The sequence below is a fragment of the Poecilia reticulata genome, chromosome 21 (genome assembly GCF_904066995.2).
Source record: "Poecilia reticulata chromosome 21, P_reticulata-male-v2, whole genome shotgun sequence".
NCBI lineage: Eukaryota > Metazoa > Chordata > Actinopteri > Cyprinodontiformes > Poeciliidae > Poecilia > Poecilia reticulata.
Genome location: NC_088850.1, coordinates 23,827,544 through 23,850,153, shown reverse-complemented (window position 1 = coordinate 23,850,153; position 22,610 = coordinate 23,827,544). Strand labels below are relative to the sequence as shown.

The 22,610-nt window shown below is 42.2% G+C and overlaps 1 protein-coding gene across 1 annotated transcript; it reads left to right on the top strand.

The window, feature by feature from the left end:
* The first annotated feature begins 2,189 nt into the window (after window positions 1–2,189).
* Window positions 2,190–22,128, top strand: LOC103457989 (uncharacterized). Its single transcript, XM_008398498.3, has 23 exons — window positions 2,190–2,422; window positions 2,655–2,741; window positions 2,903–3,023; window positions 3,116–3,218; window positions 7,579–7,692; window positions 7,767–7,883; window positions 8,429–8,589; window positions 9,921–10,067; window positions 10,155–10,257; window positions 10,829–10,954; window positions 11,050–11,232; window positions 11,431–11,669; window positions 13,059–13,889; window positions 14,560–14,656; window positions 14,766–14,873; window positions 15,145–16,224; window positions 16,549–16,671; window positions 17,085–17,213; window positions 18,002–18,194; window positions 18,349–18,473; window positions 18,669–18,859; window positions 20,525–20,658; window positions 20,802–22,128. Exons 1-23 carry the CDS (start codon window positions 2,407–2,409, stop codon window positions 21,032–21,034), a joined length of 4,761 nt encoding a protein of 1,586 aa, XP_008396720.2. The 5' UTR covers window positions 2,190–2,406; the 3' UTR covers window positions 21,035–22,128.
* Window positions 22,129–22,610: the final 482 nt, after the last annotated feature.

The window sequence follows — 22,610 nt, the reverse complement described above, 5'->3', positions numbered from 1 at the left end:
CAAATGTTGAAGAGCATGTTTTAAGATAAACTTAAGTTTCTTAAGTTAATTAAGATAAGAAACTTATCTTAAGTTTCTTTAAGATAAGCATCTCTTAAATATGCAGAAATTCAGAGAGCAGCCTGTATAACAGACAGGAGGCCTGCATAGATGACAGGGTCAAATGTTTTCCAATGATGTTGAAGAGTCAGACAGCTCTAGGTGCCTCACATCATACCTCCTCCTTGGTCCTAAATGAAGCTCCAACACCAAAATAAAAAAAAAACTTACTAATTTTACTCAGTGCATCACAAAAGAGCACCACAAACAAAAATGTGCCTCACAAATCAGTTCTGTTATGTTTGACAGATATGAAAAATGGGGCGAGAGAAGGGGCAGTCATGGCACCTTTGCCCAGGTTTATTCATTCAGAGGCTGGTGTAGAATTTGTTTGGCAAACAGTGAAAGAACTGAACATCTTTTTGTGGGTCTCACCAGTAACTGCAGCTCTGCAACAAAACATTTAAACTGAATATCCTTGAAAATGTCCTCATTTTGATCTAGAAGATAAAAAATTTATATATGAGTACAAATATTTCTAAAATGTAAGCAATACAAACTCCTTTAAACACATGTTGAATGTTGTGACACTCATTCAAAAATTATATCTAAGGTGCAAAGACAAGCAAAAGATTTCAAATTTAAATGAGAGTGAACTGATAGAAACATATCTCAGATGAATGTGATGCCAAAACTGGATGAGCATTATTTGTTTAGAACCACTAGCACATGTCATGTTTTTCTCATTCTATTGTAAGAAAACGATTGTGTTTTAAGATCATCTTAAACCGTCATATTTGAACACTGGTTCTGTTTATGTACCTCTGGAAAGCATAACAATGGTCACACACATTTTTGGAGTTCCTTTTCAATCTTCAGTAATGACAGCAACATCACACTCTGTTTCTCTTTTTGTTTTGTTTCCACAAAAAGATGAAATGAAATCTGGCCTATCAGGAATGTTAGAGCAGAGTTGGTGTTTTTCATTTGAGCAGGAGGATTGCTGTGGAATCAAACTTACTGAATTTATGTCAATTTATGAATGTATGAAGTTAAGTAAAGGACCAGACCAGATTAATGGAATAAACAATTTATTGCCACATCAGTCAGACCTGACAGGCTGCTGAGAGGATTCAGACCAGAAACACATTTAATCCAGTGATGGACAATCAAGTGAGATCATCCTTTTTAATATTCTGAGAAATTATGATCCAAAAAATTAAACCACATATTAAAATCGTTTTTTTTACACATAATGTAACCCTACTGGATATGTGTGCAGATAATTTGTTGAAGTTCTGCTTGATTTTAAATCAAAATTCAGTCTTTCTTGGTAGGAATCTGAGCATGTCATATCTTGACTCAATAATATTTGCTAATATACTTTACTAAGGTTCTCCAGATATAATTGAGAAGAAGCATATTATTATGTCATTTTCAGTTGTATACATTTCTGAATTTATTTTTAATTATATTTTAATTATGTCAATTTTGACCCTCCATCCAGGTGAGCCTGCACATTTTCTGCAGAATTTAGTTCCAGAGTCTGGCTAGATAATTCCAGAATGTATATTTTTTCCTCACAAAGAAAGAATTTTGTTAATTCAGATACAGGTTTAAGTTTAGCACACACATTTTATCCCCAGGGTGAGAATGTAGTGGCTGTTGGGTGAGAGGCGAGGTACACAGTGGGCAGAGATACAAAGGTCACACACACACACACACACACACACACACACACACACACACACACACACACACACACACACACACACACACACACACACTTTAGAGAAAACAGTTAACCCAACAGTCATATTTGTAGACTGTGGGCAGAAGTCTGAATATTGTTCTCATTAAATTCATTTGATGAGAACAATTCATAATTATCAGGGATGTTGATATCCAATATTAATATTGCTGTTTAGGATCAATAACCACTAGTTGTTGACATTAAATATATTTTATATATTTTCCTGAACTTCAATACCGTGAAAAAGATGACCTAACTGCTCACATTGCTTCTCTTCTTCACTTAAACCCCCAGAATAAGATCCACAATCCGGGTCTGGTCCGGGTCCAGGCCGGGGGGCCGGGTCTGGATCTTGGCCCGTCCCTCTGAGACGTCTCTCCTCCCTCTCCGGTTTATAAAACATTGGAGCATCTCGCACTAAGCGGTGTTAGCCGGACATCGGTGCTCGGTTGGAAGATGGCGGAAAGAAGCGTTCAGATCCGCTCCAACTGGTCGTAACCGGTGGAGGACATGACCTGTTTGTGTTGTCGGTTCCCTGAAGCAACAGGTTGTGGTTCAGCCCAGAAACAGAAGCCTGGAGAAAAAGCAGGACTTCAGCGGTCGAGGAGCTGAACATGAGCCGCCACGCAGGTACGGACGCCTGGCAAACAGGTGCTTTGTATCCGAACACACCGAGGCCCTGACACGGTCCACAGCTTGGTCGTGGACTGTCTTCTCCCCCCCTCCGGTCGGAAGTTGTTTGCAGTCTGTGGAATGTGCAGCGCCGGTTTCTCTGCTGCTCACAGAACAGGAACTGCTGGAAAGTCTGGTCGGGTCGGGCGTGTTTCCAGTAGAAATCCTAACTTTGCGCCAAACTTTGCAGGCATTCAGACGCCGGTGCAGGACCGCGGCTCCTCTCCACCGCTGCCCTCAGACCATGTGCTGGGTTCTGGAGCTGTCTGGTTCCCTGGTATTTATGCTTTTCAGAGTTTTTTCTTTACTTCGCTGTTTACATAAAGTCATCAGAATATGGTTTATATAAGCTGATTCTGCAGGTGTTTGTGAAGACTGAGTTGAAATAAAACCTGCAGTGACGGTGTTAACTCTTCGCTGGTTCTCTTCTCTGTTCAGGTGTGTTTGACCAGCATGGCTGCCCTCTCATCATATTCCCAGCGGATGGTCAGGACAGGCTTTTGGAGCTCAGCAAAGCAGAAGTTGTGGACTTCATCCATTACTTCCATGCCTTGCTCAAGTATGTTGTGTTCAGACTAAACCATGATGACCGTGGGATTGTGCAGACTGAGCGGTCATGATGGAACAACAGTTTCTGGTTTTTGTCTGCAGTAAGAAGCAGGAGAAGCAGAGTCTAGTGTCTGTGGTTGCTGATCTGAGGCAGGCGTCACCAGCAACCACCAGGTTCATCACAGAGACTCTGGTCCTCCTGGAGGTACATGTTGTCAGTGTGGATCCTGTCTGGGTCTCCACTGGTGTCAGAACATGCTTCTTTGCACAATATATTCTTTTTGTAAATGTTCAACCTCTTAATATTTCATGCTCTTAATCTACAGATGATCATCTCAGTGTTTCTCTTTAAGCTCTCAGATGGACACCGTAGTCATGCCTAGTGTCAACACTCGTGTTTTCAGAGGTTGTTTCATTTTAAAATGCCCAAAAATGTGAAGACTTTAGAACTCTGATGGATCATGCTTTAGGAATAAACAATAACAGCAGGAATGTCAGTAAACGGTACAGTTGGAGTTTAGTTAGTGAAACTTGATCTAGACATTTATATGCTGTTGGCAAACGAGGCAGTTTGTTACCAGATCTTGTTCCATTCAGCGTTATGTAGAGTGTAACATTGTATTTAACTGGAAAAAAGTGAGTCAATATATCTTTCCTTTGGTCAAGGTTTTGAAAAACATTCAATAAAATTAAGTCCAGTGAGCTTTTGGGTGTAAAATGATTTCCAAAGTTGACTTTAATCAAATTAAGTGGATTTAACTTTTTTAAAAATCTTGATAGTTATGCTAAGCTCTTAATTTAAATACATTGAGGGCCTTTTGAGGTAAAAATTGACTTAATTTACGGTGCAGGGTAGAGTGTGCGACCTGGAGTTATGAAGATCTTTGCTTGTGAAAGTCATGCAGTGTGTCTCTCGGATCTAGTTTGTTTTCTGAACTCTGAAGATGGTTACACACCTCAGTGAAGAGCTCTGCTGCTACATGAGGAGGGAAGTCTGCATCACCAGATCGGCAATGCAACAACGTTCTGCATTAACCACAATCTCCCTGCTTTGGCAGATCACCAACATATTCTAATCCTTCATGTTCTAGTCCAGTGTTTCCCAACACTGGACTAGAACATTGAGGACTCACATGCAGGGCAGTGAGTCCTCAAGGCTCACTGCCCTGCATGTTTTAGGTACTTCCTTGCTTCAGTCCGGCTGATTTCAATCGATGACTGATTAACAGGCGTTTGCTGAACTGCAATCAGTTCAATTAGGCACATTAAAGCAGGGAAACATCTAAAACATGTAGGACAGTGTGCCTTGAGGATCAGGGTTGGGAAACATTGTTTCATCAGACCGTCCACTGACTTTCAGACTGTAGAACCCAACCCGTCTCCTGCTTGTAAATACTTTTATGTTTTTGGGGCCATTCTAACTTGTCTGCTGGCGATGTTGCAGCATTCATTTGGAAGACTCCCTGATGAGACCTTTTCATCCTACTTTAAGACACAATCCAGTTGGTACATCATGTGATGGTTATAGTAGGACTTAATACCCAACATTTGACTGTAATCATTTATATTCATTTTATGTAACGTGCAACAGGTTTAAGATTTAAATCTCATGAAGCCCATGAATATATCTCATTGTTCTGGGACGGTAGAGAGGCTCTTCTCAATTTACTGCAGGTCTAAAGCTTACATTGTGTGTTCAACTCCTAAGCAATTTCCTATCTATATGATTTTTAGCAGTCTGTCAGTAAAGGTAGTTGAATTCAGAGATGACATTATTACATTGCTCAGTGCTACAAAGCTTGTGAGACTGAGGAATGCTTTCAGGATCAAGATGTTTTTTTTGTTTGTTTGTTTTGGTTCAATTCACATGATTAGCATCATGTGGCATCTTCAGACCTCTGAGCCTCCATCTGAACTGCTCCTGCTTAAAAAAAGCCGTATTCATTCGAAGCCCAGTTGTAAGCAACTGTTTCACATGGTAAGCTGCTGAGGGAACTTTATTATTGTGTTAAGGGGATGGTTTCTAATGTGAAGACAATTAGATAAAACCTATATAGGTCTAGACCAGAGCATGATAATCCAAGAACAAAATAGAAATATGGATTGAGAAAATGGGGAGGATGTTACTGAGCCAGTTTGAATTGAACTGTGTTTGAATTTTAACTTTACTTTCCTTTATTCAAAAGATCACTTTTGTTTCAATTACTGAAAACAACAGTTCCTGAAACAATGAAAGTTTCAGTAACTTTTGTTGTTAATGAAACAAAAGTTGTTTCAGTAACAAAACGACTTTTGTTGTTTTGTTACAACAAAACGGACAACTGCTGATTGTTTTTCTTAACATACAACCAAGAAAAACGATCGACTCCTTATGTAGAGAACCTAAGTAAACAGAAGGTGCTTTTCACTCTGCCTCCATGCTGGAATTTTTTTTAATATTTATGATGCATTGATGATGTTTAGGACAAAGATTTTATTTATTCACACTTTAGTTTGAATTATTTTAGTTTTAAGAACATGCAGCAGAACAAATGTCTATTGTATTGTAATCTGAGAACAAAAAATAACAGCATTTCTGAACATACTAAAACTCTGAATATAAATTATCTATATAAATTAACAATTAATACTTTACTGAAAGACAAGTGAAGCTAAGAAAATCAGGTTTGGAAAAAGTCCGTAGAATCCCAGCGCATCAGCACGGAGTTCTGTTAAAATATTCTCTATCCAAAAATGCACAGCAGTTCTGCCTACCTTCTGGGAGAGGTAGGCAGAGGAGTCTTTAGCTGCTCAACCTTTCATTGTGAGCTAAGCAAGATGGGAGGCATCAACTAATTCACTCACCAACTAACTGAAACTTACTTAAAAACCTGAGTAAGTTTCAGGTTTTGCCACCATGCCTCATAACTGCTTAAAAATAAAATGATGGTGGAGTGAAAACTGTGATTGAAACGGGTCATGCCACCAGTTTTGATGTAAGCAAAAATGAATCAAAATTACCAATGTCAACAATTATCTAACGACTGAAATGAAATGCGTATATTGTGATAACTTATTCAGCCATATTTTCCAGCTCTGTTTTAACCCAATTACCAACATTTGACCCTGATGTTTGTGATGTAGCAACTTGATGAAGCAAGATCACAACTTCTTTGCCAGCACTAAAACGCCTTAAACATTCCCCGTGATACGACTTTATTGCTTAATATTTGGAAGCGTGGCCAACATGGACTGAACAACTTTGTTCACTTCCTCTGCTGTCGCTGCTAAACTACAGACGACAATTCTAAAACGACACAAAATACTGATGTCAGTCAGAAGTACATAAATTGTTAAACCTCCTGGGAAGTTCGTCAGACATTAAGAAATGGCCGACAATTTCCTTTATTTAAACTCTAAAATACTTGAATATTGTGCCTGGAAACAAACTAGACAAATATGTCCATCTAGATTCAGTTGCCCAGTTTAGTCTGAGGAACTTGTGTGTTGGTTGGTCAGTCCACAAAAACAGATACACAATAGTCTGACTTTTGCTTGAGAAATATTTCAATATTAAGCAGGCTGTATTTCTTTATTTTTTTAAATTGGCTATTAAATGTCAGCTATGGCACTGTTCCTATTTCATTGTAGGCTAAAGAACATTCTGTGAAATCTGTTAAATTGACTTTGTCCTAAAAGCTACATTGTGTTCAAGCAGAGTGGATGCTGCCCCATTAGGAGACTCTGCTGATGTGACAGCTTTGTTATGGAGCCTGTGCTCGAGTTATGCATGAACATCGTTTTTTGCACAGTGACTTGAACAACTTGGACTACTTTAATGGTTTTCTTGCAGCCTGAAGTTGTTCATTCAGTAATTAATTCAAACGGTTTGAGCTGCTTTAAGTGGATCATGTCTACGGTAGTCCATTATGAAATTCTTGTGGTTGGGGGTTGAAGGATCACATGCTTGGTTATCTCATCAAAATGCCTTGGTGGAATTACTTGAAATGAGTATGATTAAGTGGGAGTTGCATGAAGTGATAAACGCCTCGCAACCAACTCGTGGTCAACAGGCGTACAGTCGCATGAAAGTTGAATTTGTTTGAAATTCTGGCCGCCTGTCGTGCTGGACTCGCTCTGGAGCAGCGAATTGAGCCAGATACCTGAACCCGTCACTCTGCATGCACCAGTGTGTCTCCTCACTTCTGGCTTTACCACCTTCTTTGCAGTTCTGGATTCAAGAGTCGTGTGTGCAGCGGTCTGTCGGGTCTTAGTCTGTGAATTATTGAACCTGCCCTGGAGGTGTGCAGTCTGAGATTAAAATGAAACTACTAAAAATATTGTGCAGTGCATGTCTAGCTTTAGTTGTTACTGACAGGAAGGTAAGAGGGCTGGGCAAAATCAACCTGGTAGTTAAACAAAATGAAACTATCATTTTGTTGTGAAACCTTGATTCAACTTTTTCAGCGACTTATCCATTGTAGTGGAAGCAAAATCTGATGTCTGAAACTCAAGGTTTGACTTTCATGGTTCAGTGACGTAAATTCTAAAAAACGCTTCTAATTTATGAATCTTCCTCTTCCAAGGAACACAAGCGATCCGTCCACAGTGTTTACATCATTCAGCCCAAAAGGAAGGATGTAGCAAAGCTCTTGCTAAAGCACCTGGTCGGGTCAAAGTCCTGCGATGCGTCTTTCAGGGTATGTACAGCGCATCCTGCTGAGGGAAGAGCTGCTTTTAGTTTTGATGTCCAACTCTGTTCTGTCTTTGTCAGAATATCCTCCTGAAAGAAATCCCAGAGCTGTGGAACTCCATCGACCGGAGTCAGCTGCCAGCTTCTCTGGGGGGTTACTTTCTGTACTGCCACCGTAGCTGGGTTAGCTTTATGAAGGTAACAATGAACCGCTGAAAGGATGAAGCCAGTGACACGAGAACTCTTCCAATGCCTCTCGGTAGAGCTAGTGAAACTTGGACTACCTAATTATTTTGCCTTTCCATACTGACTTTTCACATCAATGTTCCCCAATAATTGCATAACAATAGAAAAACCTATACAGTGGCTTGCAAAAGTATTCATACCCCTAGAAGTTTTCCAGAATTGTTCTTAAATCAGTTTGATGAAGAGCATTCTGTGTTTAACTTCAAGGTTTTTATTGGTGCATATATTGCCTTGATGTGTCAGTGTGTGGAGTGTTGGTTACCATGGTGAAGCTTGTTCAGAGACTGTTCATTAACAAGTGAAAGGAGCTGGCCTCTGGCCTGCATTCAGGCTGCTTATTGCCACTGAATAAATCTGAGCTAGCTGATTGGTTTTGACTTGTAAGCTTAGAAGTATGAACAGTGTTGTGGTAGGAACTTTGTTTTTACTATGCATCTGTGATTTTTTTCCAGCCATGGTGTTACCATGGTGACGTGTTCCTGTGCTGGTCCCTACAGGAGATTGATGGCTTCGTTCAGGAGTTCCTGTCAGTGGTGCAGCGTTTGCCGTCGTGCATCGCCACGCTGCAGGCTCTGTCCAGGCTGCCGCTGCCCTCCAGCCTCAGCCAGCTCCAGCACTTCTGCAGCACAAATGAAGCAACGTTCCTGCAGCTTAGGAGGTCAGGCTCTCTCCTTATTGCCGGTCACAGAAAGGGGACTCTTTGACATCATCTGGATCATTTCTTTAAACATTGCAACTAAATTTGTTGGATTTTTTTTCTTGTTTAAAGAAGAGTCAAATGCTCTTTTTCCTGCTGAAAAAAATTGTAATTTCGGTGTAATCCTCTGTCTTCAATTTGGTGAAAAAAAGTCAACCATATTGACTTAGTTTTATGACAGCAGGGCATGACGGTCCAACTGAGACTTTTTCATACAGATCCTGACTCCTTTGGTTTATCTTTACCCAGGCTGAAGTGTCCTGTGAGCTGAAGCTACTTTGCTCTGTATTGATGTCAACAAGGAAAAATCTGAAAGGATTTAGTTTATTTTTTGTGTGAAAATGCTTTAAAGAATATTAACCGAAGTGATACCAATACTGGCAGGATACTGTAAATTGTTTTAAAATATTTGCTTCTTGAGGCTCTCAGAAATTTCTGTGTATCTGCTGAACTGACACCATGCCGTCTGACAGATTACTGGTAGTCTAGGACAGTGTTTCCCAACTCTGGTCGTCAAGGCACACTGACCTACATGTTTTAGATGTTCCCCTGTTTCAACACATCCCATTCAGATGATTGCAATTCAGCAAAACCCTGTTAATCAGCCATCAATTGAAAACATGTGTGCTGAAGCAGGGGAACATCTAAGACATGCAGGTCAGTGTGCTTTGAGGACCAGGGTTGGGGAAACACTGGTCTAGGACATGTTAACAGCTGGTTGGGTGAACCAGGTCCCACTGAAGATCTTCAGCATCTGCCAAAAACTAACTTGGTGTTGGTGACTAGCTAATAGGAGCTGGGACAGAGGAGTGGTCAGGTTTACCTCTGCAGGAGGATAAAAATGTCTCTGAAACCTTTTGTACCAAAAATCCAAATGGTGGAGAATGGGAGTGTCTGAGACCCTGTCAAATGGACAATGCAAACACCTAGTCTTTAAATGTGTGGTCATCATTTACTGATTTAAATTTAAGAAAAAAAATTAAGTATTGAAAATGCTGCCAATAGCTTTGATGGTTTTAACCAAGAACTAAAAGAATCAATCTATGACCAATGTTAAGCTGAACTTTTTTTATTTTTTTTTTTTTTTTTAAGCAAACCGTTTTCAGAGTTACACTAGTTAGCCAGCTGGAGCCACTAGAGGGCTGCAGTGATGTTTCACAGAACAGATCAAACACTCAATGTCATTTTGGTATCGGCTCATGATGTTTGAAATCTGACTTCAGTCACTCCTCCCTCTGGAGCAGCTGTTACTAACTGAGCTGCTGTGTGTGTGTGTGTGTGTGTGTGTGCAGGGAGCTGGGCTTGGACGAGCTGCTGAAGCATTGTGAGGCTGTGTGTGAGAAGCTACGCCACCCTGACAGAGAGCCATGCTACCAGGCCATGGCTGGCACCCCCTTCTTTACCCAGACGGCCTTTGACATGCTGCAGAACCACAGCAGGTACACTGGTTCAGAGTTGTTTCCACAGATTGAACTGTTCGTGTTCATAGTTCTCCAGATGGATGACTGCTTCTGTGTTTTCTTCAGAATCACTGCAGCTGTGGAGAAAGTGGAGCTGCTGTGGCAACAGGCCTTTGCTAAGGCCCATCTGCAGCTGCATGTGTTGCAGCTGAGCAACAACGGTCTGCAGGTGGGTCTGCCTGTTCGGCAGTCTGCTGGCTTTGCTTTCAGAAACGAGCGTCGGTATCCTGTGGTGGTAAAGGTTCATGAGGGCTCTAAAGGCAGAGGCAGTTTCTGGAAAAGGAGTGGACATCCAGCAGCAGCATCGCTTTTGGTTACTGCAGCTCACTTTGGGGAAAACGACTGCTCTTCATCACTATTATGAAGTGATTAAGGGCTAAGTGAATATTGCATTATCTTTGAATTTGAAGATATGAAAACAAAGGATCAGATTTGATGATCTGTTTGAAAGATTGTTTCTCATCAGGACGTTTGTGTTTTAACAGCCTTAACTCACCAGTGTTCAGTCAGTGGTTTAAGTCAGCAGCTCTGCCCTCTGTCTCTATGAAGGATCAGAATGTGCTTTGCAGCAGACGTCATGTTGTGCTGATATAAAACTGAACTCGGGATAAAATATTCAAGAACACCAGCATTTACATTTTCTGCAAACATGAAGACTAATTCTGGCTTCTAAAGAGAATTTCTTTTCTCAGTGCTCTGCTGCACAGGATGATGGTAACCATGGTGAATGTGTTTTACAGATTATTGTGAAGATGGAATCTCTTCAAGAGAAGCTTCAACCGTACAGAATGGAGATGGCTAAGGATTCTACAACGGCAGCTTTGCTGCTGTCTGAATTTGAAACGTCCATTTCCACTCCAGCTATGGTACAGAGCTCTGTCACTTCCTGCTGCCCTAGCAGCAGTGGTTCTGTGTGTCTGAGGAACATGATGTCATGAGGTTATTCCCTCTCCCCTCCCAGGCTCTAATTCGCTGTGCTGAAGATGTGATCCACACGTTAGAGGAGATCTCTCCGGTGAAGTCATGGCATGAGGAGAGCTGGGCTCTGGAGTTGGAGAGGCAGAAGGAGAACCTTCACTCCACTGTCCGGGTCGTCCTCCAGACCCTCAGGGCTGTGTCCAGCTGCCATCACTACTACAACAAGGCGGGTTGCCATTATGCAAAGATATGGGGTTATAAAGTGTGTGTGTGTGTGTGTGTGTGTGATTTACAGTATTCACAACCTCTTAGACTAAACAGTTGTATGGGTATCTGCTGCTGTCGAGTCATAAGGTATAGATTATGAAACATGTTTTGAAGGAACTAGTTCTTATCTGATAATGAATGAGTTGTTGTGATTTAGGCCGACAGGTGGTACAGGCTGGTCCTCAGTGACCGCTTCCTCCCAGAGCTCCTCTCAGGAGTTCATGAAGAGCAACAGATCAACAGTTTGGGGACAATCCCTGCGTGGAGGCAAAGACTTTCCACTTTCCTGAGGAAGAATCCTCCTCCAGAAATGGAGGAACTGCTTCACCTGTCCCGTCTGTCCACTTCCATCCCAGATAATGAGGTGCAACAGGCGAGCAGACGCCTTTCCCAGAGGTAACCATTACACTAGGAGTGTTGCTCGGGGTTTGACTCTTTATTTTCTTTAAAGCAGCATGATTGTCCATCATGCAAACTTGTGCTGTGGTAAATGAAAGCTAGTTCCATGTGTAGCAGCTGCTCATCGGTTCCCAACTGAATCCATGATGGTAGCTGGGCTGGGTGATGTACACAAAGGATTTGACTCAAAACTTAAAATGTATTGCTAAAATTACCTCAAATAGAATAAGTAAAATTATTGGCAGTTCATCTGTTCCACAAAGGATACACTGCTCTAAATATCCACGGGGCTACTGCATCAGATAGTTGTAGTATTAAACTCTCCACAAGAGCTGCAGTCCACCATGTTGATCACCCACTGAAAATATGTCATCTTTTTATTTAGGCTTCAAACTTCTGTCACAAACGCAATATAATAATTCAGGTTTATGCTAAAGAAATGCATTCATTTCTCCACATGTAAATTTGTAAAATGGATTGCATTGGGACTTGTAGACATTTTCAATAAAGTGGGGAATGTATTGTGATGAGGCTCGTTTACAAGCTGCTAAAAATACTCATTAACTCCACATTTCTGATAAAAAAACAAAACAAACTGATATTATAATCCTAATGTCATGTTTCAATTAGTTAGAAAAGGGAAATTATAATTACCAGAAAAATACTTGAAAAGATCAGTATTATAACAGCAGGTTCTTACTGTTGCCCTTGGCAACATTGTTGCATAGAAACAAATGAGTCTTTTTAATTATGAATCAGTATTTTTTAGATTTACTGAAAGGTTTAATTTAATATTTGTGAAGAAAACATTGAGACATCTTTAAGTTCAATTAGTGGCTGAAACAAATCTTGTCCCCGCCCACCTCCCACTCAGCTCCTTCAGACTAGCAGCAGCAATTGGCAAACACCTGGTGGAATTGTGCATCTGCTGAGCTCAGTATAAGAGCTACTTCTCAGAGCAACATTGGTTGAAATGTTGTTAAAAGGTTAATAGAGGAGCCATGTTGGAATGGCATGAAGGTGGAGTTTCAGAAAGAGCAGTTTTTTAAGAAACTGATCAAATTTGAAGGGGTCAAGTTCAAAGTCAATTTTTTTTAAAGTTTTATTTATATTTTTAATAACTGAATCCATTATAACTTGATTAGTAACTAACTTTGTTAACAACTGAGGGTAACATAGTGGTGTCATCTGCAAATGTCAGGAGTCTGAAGGGTATTTGCTGCTGCTGCTTCAGTCAGGGCTTGTGATACTTGAACATAAGTGAAATCTGCTGTCAGGTGATGCATTTGTTGAAGTCACAGTGACTTCAACAAATCACTGAGAAATGGTGTTCTGTTTCTTAGTTTTCCTGGACCATTCCTCAGCTGTTTCTCTTTCAAACGTCAGGTGCATGATTCTGAGGACGCTCCTGATGTCCTCTGGACCAGTGTCAGTGGAGCAGCTTCAGCTCGCCCTCCAGTGGCAATATGAGATGCTGCATGGAAATCTGAACTCTGAACTTTGTCTAAATCATTCGGATGAAGACAAAGAGTCGTCTGAGCGGGACCATGCAGTCTGTGAAAGCGGACTGGAAGCAGGGAGTCATCCTGCCGCGTTGCTCTCAGCTGCCGCTGTCGGGCCGGCGTCGGCGGATTGGAGCGCCCAGCTGGAGGCTTCAGGAGGAAAAGATGAAGTGGAGAATTTCCAGAAATTAACTAGGATCTCTGATCCAACGATGGCTGCCCCAGGACAGCCCAGCAAGCAGGAGGAAGGTAACTTCAGCGCTGAAGGAAGTGAGGTCAGCAGAAAGCTTGGCTCCGCCCTCCCAGCAAACTTCTCCAGCGCTAGCATCCAGATTATCCCTAAAGTAGAGGCAGAATCCCTGAACTTGGAGATCATGGTGAAGCGCTCCGCTGCCCCCCCCACCAATCCCTGGCTTAGCTTGCCAGTGGATGATTTGGAAAATTCATACACAGTCACCCCAAAGCCCACTCCCCAGAAGAAGCAGAGTCCTGAGTGCAGTGGAGTGGGGGTGCAGGAGGGAGGGTCTTCACAACGCTTCACACACACAGAGGCTCTGAGCTGCATGAAGCTGCAGCACTCTTGTCAAGATGATCCTGAACTCAGCCCCATCAGTAACGTTCTGTCCAGCACCATCACTGACGGGAGAGACACAGAGGCCCCCACCTTCCTTTGGGACTCCTATGACCTGCATGAGGAAAAACCAGAAGCAGACAGGTAATGTTCTGGACCATGTGGACATGCAGTCACCTCAGCTTTGATGTACAGCAGTACTTTTTTTATAATAGCTGAATTTGAACAAAATTCCTTTTTGATGTTTCCCCCAAAAACCGGCTAAGCCTGGTGGTTGGGCACTAAGGCTGTCATTTGTCCGGTGGCCTGTCATTTTTTTGAGTAAAAAATGGTTTAAAGTTGACAGAAGAGTTGAAAATGAATACCTGAACACCAACTATAAAGTCTTAAAAATGCAAACTTTCTAAAAAGACTTAAATAAGCAATGCTTAGTCTGGTGGGGGCACAAGAAAAGCCTGGTGGCCCACCAGGCTTATAATACGCTGGGGGAAACACAGTAATTCCAGCTAGTCACATTTGCACTGTAGACATCTGAACATTTGTTGCCCCTTACAGTAGACTAAAAGATCAGCAAAGGCTGTTCCTGTTTGGAGAGAGAGGTTCAGACTGCAGCTCTCTGGTGAGAGAGCTGCAGTCTGCTCTCAGATCAACCCTGAGTGTATGTGTGTGCATGAGAGATGGAGAGAGATGTCAGACAGACCACACACTGAACTCTATAGATCAGAATTGTTTTAATCGCCTTTTCCCTTCAGACATGGATCTCAATATGGTTGCAGAGTGGATCTGCAAAGTGATGTTTTGTTGTGTTTTTCAGTATGATTGATCTGTCATCAACCGACTGGGAGGTAAAGGAGCAGGAGAATCTGAGAGAGGTGGAGAGAATATTAAACCAGGCTGGAGGGATCCTGGAGGTAAGTGATCCAGTTGCAGCTCCAGGGTGCTGAACCACCACTCTCTGCTCTGGGTTGGTTCCCAGCCTCCCAGGAGCTCAGACAAGCGTCACAGGTCTCTGTTTTGTAGGAGGAGGAGAATGTTTTGGCTCAGGAAGCCGAGCTGGACGCTCTGCTGCGAGACGGAGATGGGAAGGATCTGTGGCCACAGTGGGGCAGTAACCAGCAGCTGCACCAGGTCTGAACGGAGCACTTGCTCAACTTTACTCTGAAATACAATGCCATCATAACTGAAAATGATATTCCAGCTATTTCTGAAATGAGCAACATGTTTTGTGTGATTATAGCGTCTTTGGTCCATCAGAACTCAGCTCCTTGTTTCACAGTAACTGCTTCAGCTCAGAGCTGATTGGTCAGCATGCTTTTTAATGCTGCTGTAACCACACCACTAAACCATTTATGTGTTCATGCAAGCATCCGACCGTTTTTCTAACGTTGCATATTTCCAGGGCTCCACTGATCTGGTGGATGTTGATGGTAGCCGGCAGCAGCTCAGTCAGACCGACTCTATGACGGACAGCGACGCCTGTTCAGACGCTGCTGATGATTTCTGCTCAGAGAAACAGCTGACCGGCAGACTGGACCTTCTGGATAAGAAGAGGCATGGCCATGTCCCCGATCAGCTTCTCAAAATCCAGGAGCTGAAGATCAGCCAGCAACCGTCAGAGGGTGTTGCTTCCACCTCGCCACATCTACCAGGCCTTCACACAAACAGGGAAGCTTTCTGGTTACAACTGGAGAAAAGGGAAGAGATTGAGAAGACCTTTTATGAAGCACCTGGTCATGAGGACATAGCTCCAGAGTCTGGAGAGGACTCTGAGCTCCTGTCAGAGACTGGATGCAGCGCTGCAGACGGTGCTGTTGGAGAGAACCCACCGCTGTCTGAGGGTCTTGACGTTGGTGACACTAGTAGAGTTTCTAGTTTCTGGGATTTGAAGGAATCTTCTGTGGATGTCCAACCGCCGATTGTCTGTGGGAAAGAGCTGAATGAAAAGCAATTGACTACTGAACTGATGCCACATGATGGAGAGTTTGATCCAGGAGGAAAACTCCTTCCGCTTCCCGTTTCGGAGCCAGAAACTGCTTCACTTCCTTTGAATGGTCACCCAGCTGAACATGAAAAGGCGTCTGGTCCAGCTCCAGCCCAACCTGCTTATCATCCTCAACTTCATTTAAAGCCTGATGCACCCAGAAAGGTGGCTACAGACTGCAGGAAGGATTTTCTCTATCCCAATGTTAAAGAACACATGAACAACAACAACAATAACCATTTAGTCCATGGAAATGAAAAGGCAGTTTCTGAAGTGACTAATGCAGAGAAAGCGGATTCCTCCATGGTGCCTGCTTGGAAAGATGAGCAGCAAGCAGAAGCAGACCTGCAGCCAGTCCCCCTGATGGCTCCCATTCAGCCACTGGACTTTGACCCAGGAGGAGGAGAAGACGACCATCCTGATGGCGTTCTGAGCTCTGACTCGGACCATGTGACGCAGAGAGTTCAGACCCAGTTTAGGGAGGATTACAATATCCAGGTACTCGACTTCATGTTTTTATGTTGGTTTTTGTATAAATTAGTTGGTTCAGTACAAGCTCCTAAAACACATAATGAACCTTATATGTGTTTTGAGTTAATTAGTTGATTGGCAGGAGTTCTTAATCTTGACTTTTTTTTATTTTTTACGAATTTTTTATTTTCTATGTACCTGTAGATACTGCAGACATGGCACAGTCTTTAAATCTGTGGCTGTTTTTAAATGATTACATTTAAACCAACATGAACCAAAGGAAAACTGACTGATTTCTGACTTCCAACTTTCTTTGTTTCTTTTTTTGTTTCCTTCTTCTCATGGTTGTAGATTACAGATTTCAATGTCCCCATCGTGCTGGATATGGGATCCGGTTTGATGAAAGCAGGATTTGCGAATCAAGACCTGCCAAACATTACATTCCCAACAATAATTGGAGTCCCAAAATATGAGGTGAGATGGGTCGGTCCGTTTGATTTTCAATTGATTAATCTTTTATAGAGATCTGGAATAATTCTGAAGTCCTCGGGCTGTTCAGAGGAGATGGATCATAACCCTAATGGTTGTAACTTTATAAGATTTAAGTTTGGACTAAAGCAGAGTGTTTGTTTGCTTTAGCAGAGCAGAATGAGGCTCACCATAAACAATATTAGAACCTGCTCCTCATCAGAACCTTCAGCCGGTTCCTCACTTTTCACAGGAGTTGTGAATTTAAAATCAAGGGTGAAACGGAAATGATTTTTAGTTCCTTTGGCTGAAAATTATATTTTTGTCTTTTTAAAGAGTTTGCAAGTTCTTTTTATATATCACTATCTTGATGATAAATATTATAATCTCTGTCTACAATGATGTATTTGTCTTTGCAGGAGATAATGAGTGGGGCCGTGGAGAAGGAGCTCTACGTTGGTCATGATGCTCAGCACATGAGGGGGGTTCTGACTTTGAATCACCCCATAAAGAATGGGATCATTTGCAACTGGGATGAGATGGAAAAAGTAAGAAAATGTAGAAGGTTTTCCCATGATGGTGACCTACTGACTCAGAGTGAGAGACTCTGAGTATGAGTATAAATATTCCTCAGGTCTGATAAGTTTTCCTATTAAGTTAGCATTTACCTCAGTGTTCCTGGGCCTGTTTGAAGCCTAAAGTCGCTGTTACCTTTGGCAGCAGCTTCCTCCTACAGAGCTCTGTGTGGTTCATTAAAGCCTGGTAGCAGGCACTGTGGGTCGGCTCAGGGCTTTCTGCTGTGTGCTCAGTGTGTCCCGATTCCATCAACCAACATTTATCAGCAGACCTGCAGAACCAGAGTAGAAATGTCTGCAGCAGTTCAGTTTCTTACCTGGACTGGTGAATGAGAATGAGCTGCTTTCTGCTGCTGAAGTCTGCTGGGAGTTTAGGAGCGGCTAACATGCCTCACTGTTCTTCGGTTCAGAAAGCTTTATGGAATCCAGAATTTGTTTTTCTCTGCTCGTAAAACTGAATTGATCACCATGTTCTAGTTTGACAATATGAACAATGGCTCCTTGGTTCTTAATGGAGAAATATTAGATTATATACGTCAACAAAGTCCAACCAATGACTGGGTTTGGAAACTAGCCTGTGGCTAAAAAAACCTATGTTCAAAACACTGTTTCTCTGTTTTCAACGTGGAACATTGTGTATTGTGCTGTCCTGGATTAGATACATTTCAAATGGGTTTTCCTCAACACCATGACACCCTGAAGCTCTTGTTGTTTGGGGAACTTGTACAGCCCAGTCCTTCAGGCTTTTCCTTTCCTTTTAGATGTGGCAGTACACATTCCAGCAGCTGTGTGTGGACCCTGAGGAACATCCTGTTCTGCTGACTGAAGCAGCCATGAACCCTCTGGAGAACCGGCGGCGCATGGTGGAGATCATGTTTGAGAACTTTGGTGTTCCGTTGGCCTATGTGGCCATGCAGGCAGTACTTGCACTCTATGCAGCAGGGAGAACCACTGGTAGGTCCTGCAGCCAGTCCCTTCAGGTCTGCACACCTCTTTTTTTTTCTTTTTTTTTTTTAATTGGGGATTTTCCTAAAACCTAAATGTTTCACATTCTTCTAAGTTGTCTAGTTTTGTAGCTAATGCATTGGGCCTGACGACCCATTTCTAGGTGTGGTGTTTGACTCTGGAGAAGGCGTGAGTCACAGTGTTCCTGTGTTTGAGGGCTACAGTTTACCTCATGCAGTCCAGCGCTTCCCTTTGGCCGGTCTTGATGTCACATTGCAGCTTAAAAAGGTTTGCAACACTTTGCTTGATGCTCTTAAATCATTTTGATTGAATACGTTAGATTTCCTCTTCAGTATGAGGCCCTCTGGATCAGTCTGCTTCAGGTCTAGATTTACTTTTGTCCGGTGTTTTATTAGTTTCATGAACCAAGGTCTTCATCCTGCCTTGTGCAGCCTTCAGTCTTCTTCTCTTTTCTGCCTAAAGCTCCTGCAGGAACAGGGCGTCTGCATGCGCACAACGGCAGAAGATGAGATTGTGAGGGAGATGAAGGAGAAGTGCTGCTGTGTCGCATTAAATTATGAAGCTGAGCTGAACCCGAGGAGTTCGTCCTGCAGAGAAATGCAGTACACCATGCCGGATGGCCAGATCGTTGCCATGGGCACCGAAAGATTCAGGTAACGATGGGCCAGTGACCGACATTTGGAGAGGGAAGTGTCTGAACAAGAGCTGGTAAAGAAACTGAGCAGGTCACCAACAATCTAACTGATAGTGGAACTTGAGGATCAAACAAAGCTCTTTATGACAGTCACTTCCTTCAGTCCTTTTGTAGGACTTCCAGAATAAAACATCCAATTCAGCAAGTTTTGTCCAGGGGGTTGGTGTTGACCTGTTTTTTTGTTGTTGTTGTTGTTTTTTTTAGTAGGCAAACTGGGAACTGAAGGTTCTTGAGGAAAGTTTCAGCTTTTATCACAATATACACAGAAGAGTCATTCTCTCTCCTGTAAGAACAGAAGTACAGTGATGGTTCTTGATGTCTGTTCCAGGCATAACCTTTTTGTGTGTTGAGGAATGGGAAGTCTTTATCGTTCTCTCCCACTGTAGCACACCACTTTCATAAAGTTCTGCACTTGAGTTCTTGTGACATATGACATGTCTTGTCTAGAGAGAGCTTTGTTTTCCTTGTGGCTGAGTTTTCATATTGCATGTTTATCAGAATCATTGAATTGCCACTAGGAAGTTGTTTTGATGTAATGATGCAAAAATAAATAAAATATATGAATATTAAGAAAAATACACAATATTTATGAATGTGCAGAGCAGCATGTGGATGAAGTGGCTGTGTTATGCCAGTCATTTAACTATTGTTCATCAGTCTAATGGTGGAGGGAAAAACTGTTCTTGTGGTGGGAAGTTCTGGTTCAGATGGTCTCTAGTGTCCTGACTGAGGAGAGAAGGATAACCAGGCTGTGTCCAGGGTGAGAAGGGTCAGCCACAGTCCGACCTGTATGACCAATCACCTTCTCAGCAGTGTGCACAATGTATTGTGGTCTGCCTGTCATTGGTTGTGTACTGCGTCAAACTGCACCATAAGCTCAGTTGGCAGTTTGAGTTTCCTCAGCTGTTGTAGGAAGAACATCCTGTGCTGGTCATGATGAGGAGCTGATGATTGGCTCCTGTTGAGGTCCTGGTGACGGTGGTGCCCAGGAAGCAGAACGAGTCCACAATGGAGATTGATCGGGACAAGAGGGGATGTTGGGTCTGTGACTTTCCTAAAGTCCACAGTTACTTTCACTGTCTGCTGGGTGTTGAGTTTCAGGTTGTTACAGCTTCACCAGCCAATTCACCTCGATCCTGTAGGCAGAATCATTTCTGTCCAAGATTAGACCAATGAAAGTGGCGTCATCTGCTGATTTGATCAGTTTCACAGACAGATGGCTTGAGGTGCAGCAGATGGAGAGCAGAGGTGTTGAGGGGAACCAATGCTCATGGTCCGAGTCTCTAAGATGTTCTGCCCCAGCCACACATACTTCCTCCTATCCATCAGGAAGTTGGTGATTCACTCATCTGCAGATGGAGTTGGGAACATTGAGCTGAGAGAGTTTATGATCGGCTCCAGCGACTAGTCAGCTATTCTGTAGAAAAATATCCAACAGTTCAATCAAATCTCTTGAATTCTGTTCAGATAAAGTTGATGGTCTCTGACTGGTTTCACTATGTGACAAATGCTGAACCTGCAACGTCAGACTGATGTATCCATGTGTTCTTGGATTTTCCTAACAAGCTTAAAGAATTCCATGCAGAGCAATGTGAAGATTGAACCAATCTATCTGTTCATCCAGGGCACCTGAGATTCTGTTTAATCCTGATATGATTGGACGGGATCATCCTGGGATACATGAGAGCATCTTCAAGTCAATCCTCAGGTCAGACATTGACTTGCGGCGCAGCTTCCTGGGCAACATTATTCTTTCAGGTATGGATTTTCCTTTTCTTAGTTTCACTGTAAAAGGAACTCTTTATCCTGCACATGTTTGTTTTTTTTGTCCCCGCTCTCCCCCCTTTTCATAATTTCATAAACATTTCTGTAAATGTGACCAGTTTTGGGTGTGATTGCAGGTGGGAATACTCTGTTGCCAGGCTTGCCTGAGCGCCTCCAGGCTGAGGTGAAGAGCCTGGTGCCAGCAGACATGAGGGTGAATGTCTGCGTCACCAGCCCCAAAGACAGACGCTTCCTGGTGTGGAGTGGCGGTGCGGTTCTGGCCAACCTGTCTACCTTCAACTCTGCATGGATCAGCCGGGGAGAGTATGAGGAATACGGGCCACAGATTGTCTTCAGAAAGTGTTTCTGAGATGAACTGAATATTGCACTTCATAAATGACTTTTAGATGAAATAGAAAATGAACTTGCTGTTAGGAGTCATTTTAAGTGTATATATATGTTTTTAATGTGTCTGTCTTTTTGACTTTGGTCATCATTGTGAATTCTGAGCTATAAGTCTATACTTAATGCCAGCCTGTGTGTGTGTGTGTGTGTGTAGTGTTTTGTTTAGAGCTGCTGTGTGCTCTTACCATGATGGCCGTAAGTAAAATAGTTTTTTAAATGTCTTATATTTTTCAGTTGCGTTGTAAGAATGTATTTACTGTCTGTCTGTGGTTGAGGAAGAGGAGCTGAAGCTGGCCACTGACTCTGGCAAAGCTCTCATTAATGAGGAAAACCTCAAGATTCTGACTCCTAACAGTTTTATTAAAACGATTATTAAAAGTCGAATTATTTTGTGTGTAAGATTGGGGGGAAGATTGCAGAGCTGTCTTTTGCTTCAGCTTGCAGTCTAGAAATGTTCCAGCTATCCGGTGCAAATGTGTTGAAATGCCATGGAATGTGCACTGATGCTCATCCCACATGTTCCAGATGAAAACGGTAGATCCCAGTGAGTGACGTGTTGTAAGTTGGAGAAATGAAGCGGAGCTGACTCGATTACTGCTGGTTTGTAATGAGGGGCAGAAGTCTGAGTGGTTACACTGTACAAAATGTTGCGGGATGGTTAGTTATCCAAACCCAAAAGTGTTTCTTTTCTTTAGTTTAAGCTGTCTTGATACTAAATACTTTCATGTTTTTTTTGGGGGTGCAGTGAGATTTTGGATTTGTTCTTATGCTGCCTGTGAAATAATTTTGACATTGTCATTTTGCATGAGTTTGTGCATGTTTGAGTGTTTATGTAAACCATTTTCAGAGGTTTGGCTTTTCTATGTTGCCTACCGTTCCAGCAGTGGTACTCAGTCATGCTGTGACCTGTTTTATAGGAACCTGTGAAACTGTTTAATCTTTTTTATGGCTACTCGACAACTAATGTATGTTGTGTAGCGAACTGAACTAAGTTGAGCAATTTGTCACCCCAGTCTTGTTTGCCTTTTTTTTTTTTTTTAAATAAATACTTTATTCATATTCTTTGTTTGACCCCTTTTATTATGACTAGATTAATATACAAGTAAGCAAATCCTTAATTTAAATATTAAAAGTACATTCATGTTTTGTGGAGTTCAGTATTGTAAAAGATTTGTAAAGAAAAATCAAGGCCCTTTGTTTTGTCTTGCCATTTCTTTCTATTTTCTCTCTTGGCCCTTCTTCCCTGACCATCCTCTTCATGAGACTGTCTTGAGAAAAGTGTCCTCAGTCAGAGGCTTTTTCAGATTTGCTGTAATTCAGTCTGCTACAAAAGACCTCCTGCCATCACCATCTTTAAAGAATCTGAATTAATGAGCTGCAACATTAAATGTCTCTTTGGGATTCATTTTGTAATTAGAATTCATGATGTGGGATGTTAGGGCAACAGGTATATAGTCAAATGCAGAGTTTACTTTTATCTGAAAAGTTAACTGCAAGTCTAACACTCAAGTCTAGAGAAGCAGTTGCATGTTTTACAGTCA